We start from the raw sequence: 16,803 nt of genomic DNA, 5'->3' as shown, positions 1-16,803 counted from the left end.
CAATGTATACATGTATGAAATTCATCATGTTTTACACCTTAAATACATAGTTTGTATTTGTCAATTCGATCTCAACAAAGCTAAAAAAAAATGACACTAATAAGTACAGGTGAGGATTTGGAGAAACTAGAACTTTCATACATTGCTGATGAGAATGTAAAATTGCTGCAGCCACTTTAGCAAACAGTTTGGCAATTTCTTAAATACACACACACACACACACACACACACACACACACAGAGTGCCCAAAAAATGTATATACGTTTTAAAAAAGGAAAACTGTATTAAAATTGTAATACTCAATATACACTGATAACAAAAGATGAATACAAGTCACGTTTGACTCCTGCAATTTCAAGAGGTGCTCAAAGTGGTTACCATCAGCATCCAGACATTTCTGATTATGATGAACTACTGCTTGAGCAACATTGACCAAAAATGTCCAATTGTATAATATATATATACATATATATAAGCTTTCCATATGACCCAGAAATTCCACTCTTAGGAATCTACCCAAGAGAAATGAAAATATACATGCACACAAATACATGTATGAGAATATTCATAGCAGCATTATTCATATTAGCCAAATATTTGAAACAATCCAAGTGTCCACCAGCTGGTGAGCTGATAAATATGCGGTATATCCATATAATGGAATACTATTCAGCAATAAAAAGGAACTGAACTATCAATACATGCTAGAATCTCAAAAGTCTTATGCTAGGTGAAAGAAGCCAGATACCAAAGACTATCTACTGCTTGATTTCTTTTATATGAAATGTCTAGAAACAGCAAATCTGTAGAGATAAGAAAGCAAATTAGTGTTTGGCTGGCAGGAAGATAAAAATGGGGGCTGACTGCAAAGAGACATGAGAGAATTTTGGGGGATGATGGAAATGTACTCAAACTGAATTGCAAGTGATGGTTGTACAACTCCATAAATTTACTATAAAAACCATGTACACTTACAGTGGGGGGATTTCATGGTATGTAAACTATACCTCAATAATACTGTTTAAAAGATAACTTTAAAAAACAGCTAGTAAGCACAATACCCTATATATAATCCCTCCTTCCAATGTATTAATCAGATAATTGTGTACAATTTATTTTCTACCATAATGCTTTACCATACAGTGGCCTCTACTGGTGAAAAGGAGATTTTGATTAGTTGATCGCTAGTTGCTTTAAGTTTTTATATTTGAAGTGTATCCACTATGTAAATTAGGTCATAGAAATGGCTATGATTTCTTAAAAGAGAATGCTTAGGATTATAAGGTCTACATTATGTCTATTTGAAAGAAAGCAGATGAAGTAAGCACGAAAGGACATAAGCAGAAGCAAACTCACTCCCAATCTAAACTGCTGCTATAAAATAAACCTTATAAAAATACTCTTTAAAAAAAATTACTCATTTGCTGACTAACCTCCCCTAGTCAATCCAGGAAACAAAAAGCACATTCACAGAAAGACATAAATGGAAAGCCCATTATTACAAGTTCATGCTACATAAATAAAATGTAAATTAAAGATGTAACTTGATTCTTTAACCTCTGGAGGACAATAATATAATGATTAAAAGAGCACACGTTTGGGTATTAGCTCGGATTCAAATCCTGGCTCCAACAATTACTCGCTCACAATGTGACTTTGATTTTATTGTTTAATTCATCAGTGCTTCAGTCTCCATTTTTATACAACAGAAAATATTTTATCTCAAGTACAATACAATTTTACTTAATTGTACTTAAAAAGTACAATTTTTCCTATTAAGTACAATAGCTGGCAAGATTGAAGCACAACCTAACTCTCAATAAAAGAGCTGCAGCTGAGTTCAGTGCCTGTGGCAACCCAGTGTTCTTGGAAATGATATCTTAGTCCAACTAGTAGAAAGGAAGCCCACCTAGGAGTCCCTTTGAATCATCCCTGTGTTCCCAACTTTATCTCATTAGCTTCTCAGTCATGCAAAAAGGATATTCTACCATCTACTCCCCATTTGTTGGTTGAAGTAGAAGGGGCAGTAGAAGGAACAGTAAGAACCACTTTCCCAAAACCATGTGCTCTCCAACATCAATAGCTGCTACAGTGTTTCCCCGAAAATAAGACCTAGCCAGACCATCAGCTCTAAGGTGTCTTTTGGAGCAAAAATTAATATAAGACCCGTCTTATTTTACTATAATATAAGACCGAGTCTTATATTGTATTATATAAGACTCGGTCTTACATTAATTTTTGCTCCAAAAGACACCTTAGAGCTGATGGTCCGGCTAGGTCTTATTTTCGGGGAAACAAGGTAAGATTCTACTGCTACACATGCTTACGGGTCTTGGCTATTTGGAAAGGAATAAAGCCAAATGTTAGAACTGAAATTGTCCTTGAATAATCGGTAAATTAATAACATTGAAAACTCACCTGAAAACATTTTTATGAAGTCCTCAGAAGTCATACTCATCACCACATCTGCCTCATCAGAGGGCTCTCCAGGTCCGACGTTTCCACCCTTGCTTTTAAGATCAAGAAACCACATTCCACCATCTTCACCTACACAGAAGATAAAGATACAGAAATAAATGCCAAAAAAGCCCTGTTCTTCTTACATTTAATAACTGCTACAATTAGAATAATCTTACATAACGCTGTTTCCCAGGCTAAAATCTCTAGGCCTCTGTCAAATTCAACAAATGTTTACTAAGTACTTATTACGTGCCAGGCACTAGGCTAGCCTCTGAAGACTCAGCAATAACATGGTTCTTTTTTTCCTTCAGTCTTCAAGTATTTTTTTATTGAAAGGCCATGCATTGCCTTCATTTATTGTATTTCAAATCACTGTACATTTACATTTGTGAAAACACTGCCTGCATTTCCTAGTAGAAAAAATAACCTAAAAATTGTTTCAGGAATGTAGAGAAATATCCAACTGAAATAGCAGAAAAGTGCACCATAATTACTGCTGCACTGCAGTCATTTCTCCATTTCCCATATTTCTTAAATAACTACCTTGTCTGATAACACAATATAAAGAGCAATTATGAAAAGCAGACATTTACATATACTTTGAAAGTCTTACTGAGAATATCCTGGTGGCACTGGATAACCAATCATAGGCGCAGCTGCAGTAGCAGGATATGCCCAGCCTGTTGGTTCACAGCATTGTGCATATTTGGAACGTTACTTCCCTATGGCTGAGTGCTATCATAACCATTCTGGTCAGCCCCTGTTGGATTACCAGTCCTAAAACTGGTCTGTATACCAGCGGACACAAAATTACTTCCAAAGCTCCCATTGGTGTAATCTGCAGCACTGTCAACACCATTCTGGGTTTTTGCCCCCCAAATCTTTCTTAAGCCGACTGAGTAACCTCTGTCATAATTTTCCCTGTCTCTAAAGGTATTAAATCCACCCCTTTTGCCTGCAGAGTATGTCTCGAAGGTCATCCTTCCTGCCTCCTCTATCCCTGGAACCACCTGAACCTCTGTCTTCGACCAACTGAAGCAATTTGGGATTAACTGCTGGATTAGTTTTATGAAACACAGAGATAAGGTCGCTCACTTGCTGTATGTTCTTAGATGTAAAGAAAGTGTATGCTGTGCCTGTTTTGGTACTGCAAGCAGTTCTTCCAATTCAATGAATACAATCCTCTGAGGAGTTAGGGTAGTCATAACTGTTAACAAATATCACATCTTCCACATCTAGCCCTCTGGAAGCCACATCTGTAGCAATCAGAACAGGAGCTTTTCCATGTTTGAGTTCATTTAGAACCCAGTCACGTTCCTGTTGACTTGTCACCATGGATACCCATGGCAGGCCACCCATCTCTCCTCATTTTTCTAGTAAATTTAGCACATCTTCTTTTGGTTTCCACAAAAACAATGCTTTTATTCTCCTTCTCACTCATAATCTCTTCCATTAGACAATAAGTTTTTCATCCTTTTCAACGTCATGACACACATCCACAATCTAAAGTATATTGCGGTTTGCACTCAGTTCTAGTGCACCAGTGTTTATATGAATATAGTCTTTCAGGAAATCTTCAGGAAGCTGTCTTACTTCTTTTGGCCAACTTGCACTCCACATTAGGGTTTGTCTATCAGGTCTTATCTGATTCATAATCTTCCTTACTTGGGGTTTGAAGCCCATATCAAGCATTCTATCTACTTCATCAAGGACAAAGTAGGTGGTTTTTCTCAGGTTTGTTTTCCCACACTCTAAAAGAGTCAATCAGTCTTCTAGGTGTTGCAATACAGATTTCCACACCTGTCTCCAAATCACGAATCTGTGGTCCCTTGGGAGCACTACCATAGCTGCAAGTAACTTCAATGGACATGCTCTACAGTATTCAGCACCTACCTGCTGCACCTGCTGGGCCAGTTTCTGAGTTGGTGCCAGCAACCAAGCAAATAGGCCCCTCACCCTCTTTACGTAGGAATGGCTGATACTGATGTGGACAATGGCAGGCAGCAAATAAGACAAATGTTTTCCCAGATCTAGTCTGTGCTACTCCAAACATGTCCAACCCACTTAGAGCAACTGGCCATCCCTAGGCTTGAATAGCAGTGGGTTCAGTAAAGTTCTGTCTTGTAATCACGTCCATGATGTTTGCAGGAAAGTTTGCTTCAAAACAATTTAGACCTGGCTTTGGACAGTTGTGACCTCTAACTGTAATTTCCTTGCTTCTTCTGTATGTCTTCACTTCTTGAGCTGTGCACCTAGCCAAATCAGGGTGTTCTTGATAAAAAGTCTTCTCAAATTTTGGCAGCTCATCAAGATTCCCCTTCTTTTTAACTAATTTCTCCCCAGGGTTTCCAAATTTCTTTCCTGATAGGTTCCTGCCCTACTTCCTCCAAATCAAGGTGCACCAAACCCTCGATCCTGGCCATGGTTTCAGCCACTCAATGGCCTAACATGGCGTCAGTGATTGCAGTTGGAGGGGAACAAAGTGGAGAGAATCAGGGGTGACAAGTCGCTGTGAAGGTGGCTTCCGCAAGGGCGAAGCCTTGCAGGGGCAACAGTGGTGGAAGGACAGTGATGACAGGAGCTGGAGATGCTCAGCAAGACACCAATGGAAATGAATGCGGTCACATGGTTCTTACAAAAGAGGAAGTGGAGGTTGATGTGGAGTAAGGAAAGCCCCGCTGAAGCTGAGATTTAAATGTTAGGTTAGAATTTGCTAGATGAGGAGCTGAAAGTACAGGAGGACCAGAAGGGAGAAAGAGTGGACAGTGGCATCAGATGAGCTCGTAAAGCAGCGCAGATGCAGAGTGCACTGATCACGAATCAGTAAAGGAGTCACTGACTTCATCCCAAGGGATGTGCTATGGGAGGAGAATGACAGACTTGTATATGAAATAGGTCATTCAAACAGCAATGCAGAGAAGGTACTGGAGAGAGATAAAAAGGATGCAGAAGACTGGTTAGGATAGTGTTGGGTAATTTAGGAGCTTGAGGATGTCTGCCTGGTCAGGATCAGGACAGTGGGAATGGAAGGAAGCAGGCATATTTCTGAGAGAATTTCAAAGCAGAACCACAAGACTAGGTAACGGATTGAACATGAAGAGGACGAGGGAGGGAGGGTGCATAAGAATGATTTACTACTTTGGGGCTTGGGAAACAGTAAATACTGGTGTGCTTTTTACTGAGCGAGGACTGCTGAAAAAGAGCAGATTTCACAGGTAGTGCCAAAGGCAAGTATTAGGAATGGTGAGTTGTTTTGCACATTTTTACATTGAGGCATCTTTGTGACAGCCAAGTGAAAATGTCAAATGAAGTCTGACGGGGCTAGAAATACAGACATATAAGTAATCAGTTCATATGGTCATTGATGTCAATCGAGTGGTTGGAGTTTTCTAGAGAATGTCTGTAGAGTATAAAGAGTGCTAAGACAGTGAAGGATAGAGAAGCATCTAACACAGGAAACTGAAAACGCAAAAGCGTGATTACAGACAGAAGGAAAGCAAGGAGAGCTATTGTCAAGGAAGCCAAGGAAAGGGAGAATTTCCAGAAGGAAAGAGTGGTCAACAGCATTAAATGTTGCAGAGTGGTGACAGGGTAAGAATGACAAATGTACACAGGTGATATAGAAGCAACCAACGACATTGGTGAGAACAAATTCAATGGAATGGAGAAAAATATCAGAGCAGAGTGAATCATAGATGAAAATAAGTTTTGCTCTGAAAGGGAGGGTATTATTATTGTTTTGTTTCAAACACAGAATAGATTGGGAACGTTGACATAGAGAAGGAGGCTGCAGAATGAACAAGTAGAAGAGAGGGCATATTTAATAGCACAAAGTCCCTGAGGAGGCCAGAGGAAATGGTACTTTGCTACTCAAGGTGGGATCCATGGATTGCAGTACTGTCTCCACCTGCAGAAGTGCAGAATTCAGACCCCACCTCAGACCTATTAAGTCAGATTCTGCATTTTAGCACGAACACAGGTAACCAGTATGAACATTAACACTTGGGATGCACACTGATCTAGAGCTGAGCTCCACTCTGTTGGGAGGGGAGGAAGAGAGGATGATGTCTATAATAGTTGATTGAGTATCAGATGAAAGGAAGCTGAAGAAATTTATCTATAGGCTTCAATTATCTCTGTGATAAAGATGGAATTCTTTGCTGACACTGGCAGGGAAGTGGTGAAGGGAAGAGAAGGAAGACGTGAAGAACACTGAGAAGATTTAAAATAGTCACGGTGGAAAATGAGGCACTAAGCTGAGTACAGAAATACAGAATTCTGAGATGCTACTTAGACCCCAGTTGAACAGGGGCAAGGATGACTTTCTACTGGTACAGATCCACTGGGTGATGGGATTTTTCTTTTTTCTTTTTTTCATTTCTCCAGCGGGATTTAGAAGTCTGGAGGCAACTGTGGGGCCGCAGGATAGTTTCATGGGTTTTGACAGTGACATAAGCACAAAAGATCCAAAAATTTAGGATACAGTCGAGAGTGCTTGAAGTAATGGACCAGGGGTTTTAAGGATAGAAAAGGAAGTAAAAACAGGAAGGTGAAGATGGATTAAGACACAATAGAAGAGACAAAGGATGAAAGACTAATAATGTCAAAGTTTGCGTACAAATGGGAGTGAGGTAGCTAGTTCTTAAAAATGTCCTGAACCTGTGTTAATACTATATTGAGAAGAAACATATTGAAAGGTTTTAAAAAGCTGAGTAAATTCAGACTGACTTGGAAAATCTCAAAGATAAAAATGTCGAGGTGCCCGTGGTAGATGATAAATTACTGTATTATACTACCTGTCGTGATCCATATGCCCTTCGACACAGGATTTTCCCTCAATTACATATGACAAGGAGTTATTTAACACTGGAAATTTTTGTAATGAAATTTTATTTTATATGTGTCCATATGCACTGATCTTAACTTAAACATACAAATAGTGGTTATTTGCCATTTTTCAATGTCTGCATTCTTGGGTCAGGGTTCCGGATACAGCCAACTAGCCAGATGACTACTACTAGAGGTGGTTTTCTTCCAAAGGGGATACCCTACGCTTTGTTTCATAAAACCCTCAGGTAACCAGGTGTAATCCTTACCTGAGAGTTCGAACTGATAGACTGCTTGAGTGGTTTTAACAATGTCATCAGTGAGAGACTCCTTAATGACTTTAAATGTTTCTTCCACAGTTCCAGAACGTGGTTTTGGTGCTGGCTGCAGCTTGTCATCTTTCAATTCTGGAATGGCACCTGTAAAATATTATTGATGTAAATGGCTTTAAAACCTAGGTAATATAAGGCCACCCAGAGGATTAATTAATTAACAGAACAGACTTGCTACCAGTTAGACCTGTTTGACCAAAATGACCTTAAATACCTTGGCATCTAAAAGCATAAAGCAAACCGATGGAGTTAACAACTAAACACATCAATTATGATTATAAATGTAAATGATTTATACTCTCCAAGTAAAAGGCTGACTCTCAGGTTAAAAAAAAACAACCCACTACTAAACTGTCCAGTGTTTAATAATAAACAAACCTAAACAAATTATTGGAGTTTTAGGGGTAATAATTAATCACTGCTTCATCCCCTCTCAGTTTTAAAACCAAATGAGAAAAGAACACACCAGAGTCAGAAAGATGGAGATCAGAATGTCAACTGTGTAATCAGTGGAGTGGAAATAAAGATTGTAGTCAGTAGACTACAACTACACAAGCTTTAATGGGAAAGAGAGAGCATTTTAATAACTGGGAAAAAAAAAAAAAAGACACATGGCTAACAGCCCCTGACACAGCCTCTGGTAACTTCACACCAATATAAAAATGTAAAAAATAAACAAAAACAAAAAACCCAAACACTGAACATCATTTGACTGACACACAATCTCCTGTCAGAGTCTAGGAAGAAATGGGCAGTACCTCTAAGGTAGATGGAGTCAGTCTAAGAAACACTGGACTGCCTGTGCTTCACCTCACGGAAGATCTCAAATGAACAATAGCTCTACTCACCTATACAGAAAAGAAAGGTTCTCACCTTTTAGAGCACTGGCTCAGACTCTGGGCTTAGACTAGAATCTGTCCCTCTGTTCTACAATGCAGCTTTTCAAGAAAGACCCCATCTTTCACATCCAATTTCAAGGCTCTCAGCTCCCAAGTACCAGAGGAGCAGATGGTAGGGGAGGTCCTGGTGGTAGTTCATCCTGGAGAGTGCACGCCACTCCAAAACATGACTGATAAAGACAGGGAAGGGAAGAACCTTGGCAGGAGGACAGCCTGAAGAGAGTCGTTTTTAAGCAGAAGAGGTACAAGAAGGTCCCATGTCAGCCTTGCACATTGGCCCTAGCTATATGCCCCACAGGTACCACTACAGAAACTATAGCTCTGAGACAGGATTTCCACCAGATGAACCGGGACTGGAGCCAAAAGCAACCTACACATCCGTCATTTGACTACACTAGTTCTAGAGATATCCCCTAATGTGAGGATGAATTAACAGGGAAAAAAATAACCTGATGCCTATGAAAAACCAATGTTCCACAGGGTAATAGGAGGTTATTCTGAAGAGCAAAAGTCAATCTCTAAAAGTAACTTACTGTGAAACCCACAAGAATTCCTCCACAACAAAACTACATGAAAGAGGAGCAGAAAGTCATATACAACTGGCTGAGATGAAAAGACAATAGAATAAAATGAAAACAAAATGGGAACATGAGAAACAAAAAATACAATAGCAAAATTAAAATAAACATTAGAGGCAGTATTGAACAGAGATGAAAGTGTCGAAAATCTTATCAGTAATATAGAGTACAAACTTGAAAATGTCTCCCAGAATGCAGAAGAAAAGAACAAAAGATGGAAATGAGATGGTGGTAACTACAAGGGAAAAGCAAAGGGTAGTCAGGCTAAGAATAAGTGTTTCTGAGGAGAATCCAAAATATTAAAATTGTATCTAAAGAAAAAAAACAAAAATAACCTGGAGAGTTAAAAAAGAAAAAGGATGAGTGGGCCCCCTGTGTTGCAGTGGGGGGTGGGGAATCAGTGAATGAAAAACATCAATGAAGAAATGGCAGTACCACTTTCAATATGAGAAAAAAAAGCATTAGTTTAAAATTGTGTACATAGTTTACAATATATTACATAATTACATATATGTTATGTAAAACAAATATACATAGCACAAATACCAGAAAACGGTACAATCAAATGTTCACAGGATTATTAAATAGGGGTTGCAATAGAAAGGTAAACTCCCCCTTTGGAAATGAGGGCTACACACTAACTTCTGAGGGACAAACTGAAGTCAACATATATGGATTTGGATATGGATATAAAAAGATCACCTGAAACAGGTAAGTTAAATCCAGGCCAGATATACTGGACTATTACCTATATGAATATATTAATATATCTAGAGAAAATGTTAAGTAGAATTGCAGTTGACTGAACCAGGAAGAATAGGGAAAAGAGAGCGACAGAAGTAAATGCTCTCTCCAACACTGTATGGAGACAAACAGCTTTATTCGCCAAAGAAATCTGAGTATTCCGACCTCAAAAGGATGAGGCTATGGAAGGAGAACTGACTCTGGGTGGTGAACACACAATGTGAGATATAGATGATGTATTACAGAATTGCACACTTGAAACCTATGTAACTTGACTAACCATTGTCACCCCAATAAATTTAATTTAAAAAAAAAAGATGTTGACAGGTTGGAAAGATGAGATAAACAAGATGACTCTTACATGGCACAAATATAAAAATAATTAATTTTCTATCAAAAAAAAGAAAGGATGTGGGCATCCTTCATGTGGAGATGGATACATGGATCACAGTCAATGCACTTGACATTCTAACCCCATAGGCAAAATCATTCCTATGAAAGCCTAATGCCAATAAACATTTATCTTACATTTTACTTAGCTAAGCTCTCTTGCTCTGATTCCATGATCATGAAACAACCTGCTGATTATGATCTGTTCCCTATGTAATTATAACCAAAGGGAGAGAATAGGCTGATCATAGCAACTACGCATTTAGTCTAAGACATGGCAATTCCTCATTATAAACTAATAAATTGGGATTGCTGGAGGGAAAACTTGCTAATTTAAAGGACTTGAAGTATTCAAGAGTTAGGAAAGCAATTTTAAGTTTATTTTGCAAGTTCATTTAAGCAAATTAAGTTAAGGGTATAGACTTTGGAAATGAAGAAATACGAAATTAAATCCTGGCTCTACCACCTGCCAGATCTGTGATCACACAGGTGTAATTAATCGTAAAATGAGGATAATACCTGTTTTGTAGGAGTATAAGTATTAAATGAGACAAATGCATGCAAAGTATTTAACAGTGTTTGGCACATTACAGGTGTCCAATAAATGTTTGTTAAAACACAAAATAAATATACACGAACAGTAAGTGGTTCTTATTATTTAAATTTGGAATTTAAATGAGCATATTTCGTGTATATCTTCCTCCAAAATATAGATCCAATCTTAAGAGAGCTGAGCAAAATCAGGATTTTAAACTTGCCTCTATTAGAGGACGAGACTCTATTAGACTTTGATAAGCTCTCTAATTAAACCGAAACTAATTTCTGCCATTCTGTAAGAAGCCTTTTAAGAAAAAGACTGACAGTCTTGTTATAATACTCTGATACATCCACGTGGCAACTAAATGAAAGATCTAATTTTTTAAATTAAAAAAAATTTAATTTTTAAAAGCGCTATCTCTGGATGGTGGGACTATGCGTAACTTTTTTCCAGTCTATATTTTTCAAATTTTCTACAATACAAAAGAAAAGTTGCCTTTTTTATTACCTAAGCAATTTTTTAAACTCTCTCCAAAAAATATGGACAAAAAAAAAAGATAACGATATAAAAGATAAGATTAAGGGGTAACCAGTTAGCTCAGTTGGTTAAAGCGTGGTGCTAATAACACTAAGGTTGCCGATTAGATGCTGCCTGGGCCACTGTGAGCTGCGCCCTCCTTAAAAAAATTAATTAACTAATTAATTAAAAAAAGAAAAAAAGGTAAGATTAAGCCAGAAAGAAGATTTGACGTTAAAATGCATTGCAGTAAGGTTCTTTAAGTTTGCTAAACATAACAGAGGAAATTTGTTCCTAAATTTTGTAACAGCCATCTAAAGAATCCATGATCATTTAGAAGACTCAGTGTCTAGAAGATAAAAATAAGGTAAGGGCCTAGAAGAACAGCAGCTATTCTTGTTAATAAACCACGAGTGAAATTCTTTTTATGGGTATTTGTTAAAGCATGTTTCTTCTGACATTTCAGTAAGCTAGTGGCATACTGCAAGAACACAAATACTAACATGTAAACTCTGGACCAATTCAAGGGGGTAATTGTTTTTCAATTATAAAAACAGAACAAAGTAAAACCAAAATCTCCTTTGAAGTTAATTTTTCCCATAAAGTAGTCACATAGCACAAACTCTGTGAATGGTGTGACACATTTTGTGTGACACATTTTCCCTCAAAATAAAATAACACATCAACACAAAATACCTAAAGACAGTGCTATGAAAAGAAATGAAACTTTTAAAAAGGGTTGCTTTTTTCTTTTTAGACAGCTTTTTTTTTTTTTAATCAAATGAAAAGACTCTATTAAGAACTTCTTACTGGGGCGGCCAGTTAGCTCAGTTGGTTAGAGCGCGGTGCTCTTAACAACAAGGTTGCCGGTTCGATCCCCACATGGGCCACTGTGAGCTGTGCCTTCCACAACTAGATTGAAACAACTACTTGACTTGGAGCTGATGGGTCCTGGAAAAACACACTTAGAATAAATAAAAAAGTTAAAAAAAAAAAAAAAAAGAACTTCTTACTCGTAGAAGAAAAACACAACTTTCTTTGCTAGAATTAACTAAAACTTCACATTGTCTAGTTTAAATTACAAATGGTTTAAAAGTAGAATGCAAAAAATGTCCAATTCTGTATCTTGGAAGGAATACATAAGTTAGTATCTTTATTTTCGTACATAAAATATGGTCTGTATCTTACCATGTGATCCCATTTTCTTGGTAACTGTATCCGGCAATTCATCTAAGAAGAAATCTGGCAACAAAGAATGGCCTGAAAAATAGACCCCAAAAATAATCAGGTTACTGTAACTACTTCAATATATTAAGATTTTAACAACTGTTTAATAAATACTTATCTGTTTTTATTCAAATGATCATTTTGGTGCAATGGAAAGACCCCCATGAGAACTGTCAAATGACCTGACCCTTACTAAGCTAAAAGGCTTTCCTCATAATCCAGTTATCCTGCTCTCCTACGGCAAAGTTCATCTTTAAGATCCAGCCAAAAGTCACCTATTATGTTGAGCCCTAAATGCTCTCCCAGGAGCCTCTGTCCCCTTCTCATCTATCCATGCAACCTTCAGTCCTATATCCAATGTGCTCAGGATTCATTTCTTCCCTGGCCCCCTGAGAATAGGGGGTTCCTCATTATGGAGGACTTATTTATCATCTCTGTCTGTCTGCTCCTGCTTCTGAGAAGATTAAACACTGGAGGGCAGGAATGCATTGGTCTTTGTTATATCCTAACACTTATTACAGTACCACATCACATTAAATTCTCAACACTTGGTAGGATTTTTAACTTAAATGAAAAATTTTGTGCACAAAGACACTGCGTCTTTCAAACCTAAAGTGATAATTACACTGTACCAGGACCCAGAAGACCTGGATCTGGTTCAGGTTCTGCCACCATTAGCTGACTGCTCTTAGGCAAAGGCTTACTCTCTTTGAACCAGTTTCTCCACTGTAAATATTAACTACTGAATACTGTGACTGTACCACACGCCAGACACTGTGCTAAGCACATTACAGTCCTGTGTGAAAGGCATCATTCCCTCAATTTTACCAATAAGGAAAGCGAAGCTCAGAGAAAGTGGGTGACACACCTAAAGTCACAGCTAGTGAGCAGCCAAGTTGGAATCTGAGGCCGGATTGGCTTCTCCCAAACTCTGTGTTCTTAATCACTATACACAATATTCCTTCCCTCACAGGATTGCTATGAGGTTAAATAGATAATGTATGTAAAAGTGCTTTGTAAAGCTGTAAAGAGCAAATTAATTCAATTCAGTTCAAATTGAACAGACAGACAGGGATGATACAAATATAAACACGTGGTTTCTGTCACCTAGAATTTCAACTTAATGAATAATATTTAAAACATACTTTTGCACAAATAAACATAACTCTCATTTGTGGCTATATTGTCTATTATTTAGTACACATTATATTTTATACATGAAGTAAAATGCATTATCATCACCATTATCGTCTGCAATTTCAGAGAGGAAAAGTGATTTTTGAACAAGGGGGACTTCAGAGAACTTCTCAAATCAGACCCTTTAACACGGGCCAGACTCTGCTCACTCACCTTCACCAGCTGTCATTAAGCTACTCTAAGAGACACAAATATTAGGAAAGAGTCCATAATCTTAAAAAGTTTTTGTGAAAAACCCACTACTGTATCATCTGTTACTATATCCTTGAATAAAATCTTTACTTTTTAAGATCAACTTTTAAAACTAATTTTCATTTTTGGTTTCAAGATTTGGAAATGGCTAATAGCTAATGTGACCTTCTGTATCTGAGTATCATTTAAAGAGCCCTCAACGCACTTCTATTTTTTCTTTCTCTCCTTTTTAAGGTGTGTCGGATGGGTTTTGTTTCCCTTCATTGGGAGGACTGCTTTTAAAAGAACATGTAGATTTTATAATCACACAAATGCACACATACACAAAACAGATGTGTGTTCATTGCAGAAAATGTGGGAAAGACGTAGCAATACTTTGAAAAACTGTATGCATTACCTGGTTTAATTGCATAGATGTCAAAATTTTTTATTCCTTCTTCTTTTAAGATATTTTCATCAATAATAAAGTTGCCAGTAAAACTTTTTGGTCTTTTGAAAATGGAATATGCAGCATCTGCAATGATATCAACTTTTCTACACTGGCTTTCAACACCAGATCCTCCCAGCATATCCATAGCAGCAGTGTGTATGGCTGTGGAGAAAACAAACATACACATTCATAACTCCAAATCAAATAACAGGACTATGTAAGTAACCAGCAAGACAGCTAATCTCTTTATTTCTCGGAGGCTAAAAAACAAGGTCCAGAGAGCTTACGGCACATGCCAAATATTCTACTGACGTAACTGGGTAGAAAACACATGTTCCTTGCTCTACACAACACTGCCTTATAAAGAACACCTTCATGAGACTCACAGCAAAATTCAACTAGACTTTTCTGATTTACAACACTTAAGAATTTGCATACCATTCTTGAGGGTCAAGAAAACCAGTAAAGTATAATAGAAAGAGCACTGAGCTATAACTGAGGTGAGTGAGATTTTTATGCCAACTATGCCATGACTTTTGGCAAGCCACTTTAACATCTTTCGGCCTCATCTGTGTCTAATAAAATATGGAGCTCCTTTCCTAAGCTGAATGTCTCTCTTTCCCATCTATTAGAATAGACAGACTCTGTTTTCTTATGTTTACATCACTGTACACCCAGTGCCTGAAACTATGACAAACGCACCATAAGTACTCAATAAGTACAGGTTAACAACAGGATCCATCACATGAAATTCAATGATGATTCAGGAAAGAAAATAAGCAAGATTTGTAATGAAAGCTTATAGGCCTTGGAGCACAAGAATCCTAAAGGTGACCCTAAAACTTATTAAAGAATAATTGGGGAAGGATCTACTGGTAGCTTCCGACTGATTCTCTTGATACAGCTTGCTCAAAACAAATAGTAACAAGAGTCTAAAAATCAATTGAAGATTTCCTTTCACGTCAACATATACACACATATCAGGTTTAAAACATCGCCATTGCCTGAGTCCTTCTCTGGGGAGAAAGCTTATCCCACCTCTTTAACATCTGCCGGCCCCCACCAAGTACACGTATATATTCCTGTGTATACTCACCAAACCAAAGATACCACTGATTATAAAGTGTACCACTAAGAAAAAAAATCTCCCAATTAAACTAAGATACATCATCAATTGTAAGAGCATCCTGATCTCAAAAATGTAAAAACATGGGCATCTCAGAATCAATGAAGGATTGTATAAACTGCTATTAAAAGCAAGTTGGAAAGTAGGTCCTTTGAAAAACAAGTAAACTAATTTTGGTTTCTAGCACCAGAAAAGCCAGCTGCCCCCCTGTCACCTTGGCCTCCCTGGTTAGTGAGTTCCCACGTCTATTTGCAGTGTGGTCCAGGTGACACAGGACTGCAGCTGTTCTGCGATCTTTTGCTATCTTCCTCTCTACTGCCAGTACCAAGATCAGCAGCTGCCACTTCCAGATTCCTCACTCCAGGCTACATGAAATCTATCCCAAAGGGGACCTTCCTCTTCTACCACACTTGTTCTGAGCAGTCAAGAGGTAAGAGGCAACCGGCACTTTGAACAGAAGCCCTCATCCCTCCTCTCCCCCCACAACCTCCATTTCAGCAGAAACTATGAAAATGGGTTTTATAAAAAGATCCCAAAGACCGAGAGATTCGGGGAGTAGAGGCAAGCAGAGAAGGACAAAGTGTGATGGAAACGAATTCTCTCATCTCCAACAGTAAACGGTCAACTCTTGGAGGGTAAGGGCTGCATCACATTCATCTTAGTTCCCCTAATGCCTGTACACAGTAGACACTTAATAAATTATTTACTGAATGCATAATAAACAGATAGTACAGAGAACTGTGCCTGGAATATAAAAGTATTTGGAAGATGAACAAATAGAAAATGACAAGTAACATAGCACAGGTACAAACAGGGAAAGTATTATGTTAGGACTTCGTTATCTCAGAGAGCTCCCTTTTTAACTAACTGCCTGACTCCCACTATCTATCAACTTTAGGAACAGCAATGTTTGAGGTAGAAGGAGGAGGTTGAGAAAGGAGGAGAGAAGGAAAGAAAGTTGAAAAAGAGAGGCACAGTAAAGCGTGAACTTTCAAACTTTTTGACTGTGATCCATAGTAAGTAATACTTTTTACCAACATGACTAAGAATACATAATATGTAATATACACACGCAAACACATTTTATTTATATGACATTTGTGCATGAAACAAAAGTTTATGAAACACTGCTGACTCTTACTATATGCAATACTCTCTAACATTTTTCTAGTTTATTCCATTAGAAATAAAAAAAACACAAAAAATATTCTGGCTGTTGCCCACTAAGTCAGTTTCACAATCCACTAAATTGATTTCATGACTCACCAATGAGTCTTGACACGTAGTTTGAAAAATATTGTAGAAGCACCTTTTCACTCTCACCTTTTGCCCTACTGCAAAGAATA

At 37.8% G+C, this 16,803-nt stretch overlaps 1 protein-coding gene and 1 pseudogene across 1 annotated transcript in view; both read right to left on the bottom strand.

The window, feature by feature from the left end:
• The window catches only part of HSDL2 (hydroxysteroid dehydrogenase like 2), a 52,119-nt gene that overhangs the window by 8,411 nt on the left and 26,905 nt on the right, over nt 1-16,803 (bottom strand). The window contains exons 7-10 of the mRNA XM_019749544.2: nt 14,299-14,493; nt 12,474-12,545; nt 7,558-7,707; nt 2,420-2,548 (exon numbers count right to left, since the gene is read on the bottom strand). Of these exons, the coding sequence (XP_019605103.2) occupies nt 2,420-2,548; nt 7,558-7,707; nt 12,474-12,545; nt 14,299-14,493 (546 nt within the window). The remainder of the gene's footprint in view (nt 1-2,419; nt 2,549-7,557; nt 7,708-12,473; nt 12,546-14,298; nt 14,494-16,803) is intronic.
• Nucleotides 2,557-6,347, bottom strand: LOC109456956 (putative ATP-dependent RNA helicase DDX5; annotated as a pseudogene).

This window comes from Rhinolophus sinicus, linkage group LG04, assembly GCF_036562045.2.
Source record: "Rhinolophus sinicus isolate RSC01 linkage group LG04, ASM3656204v1, whole genome shotgun sequence".
Taxonomy (NCBI): domain Eukaryota; kingdom Metazoa; phylum Chordata; class Mammalia; order Chiroptera; family Rhinolophidae; genus Rhinolophus; species Rhinolophus sinicus.
Note: the sequence above shows the minus strand (reverse complement) of the source record. Positions and strands in the feature narration are given on the sequence as shown.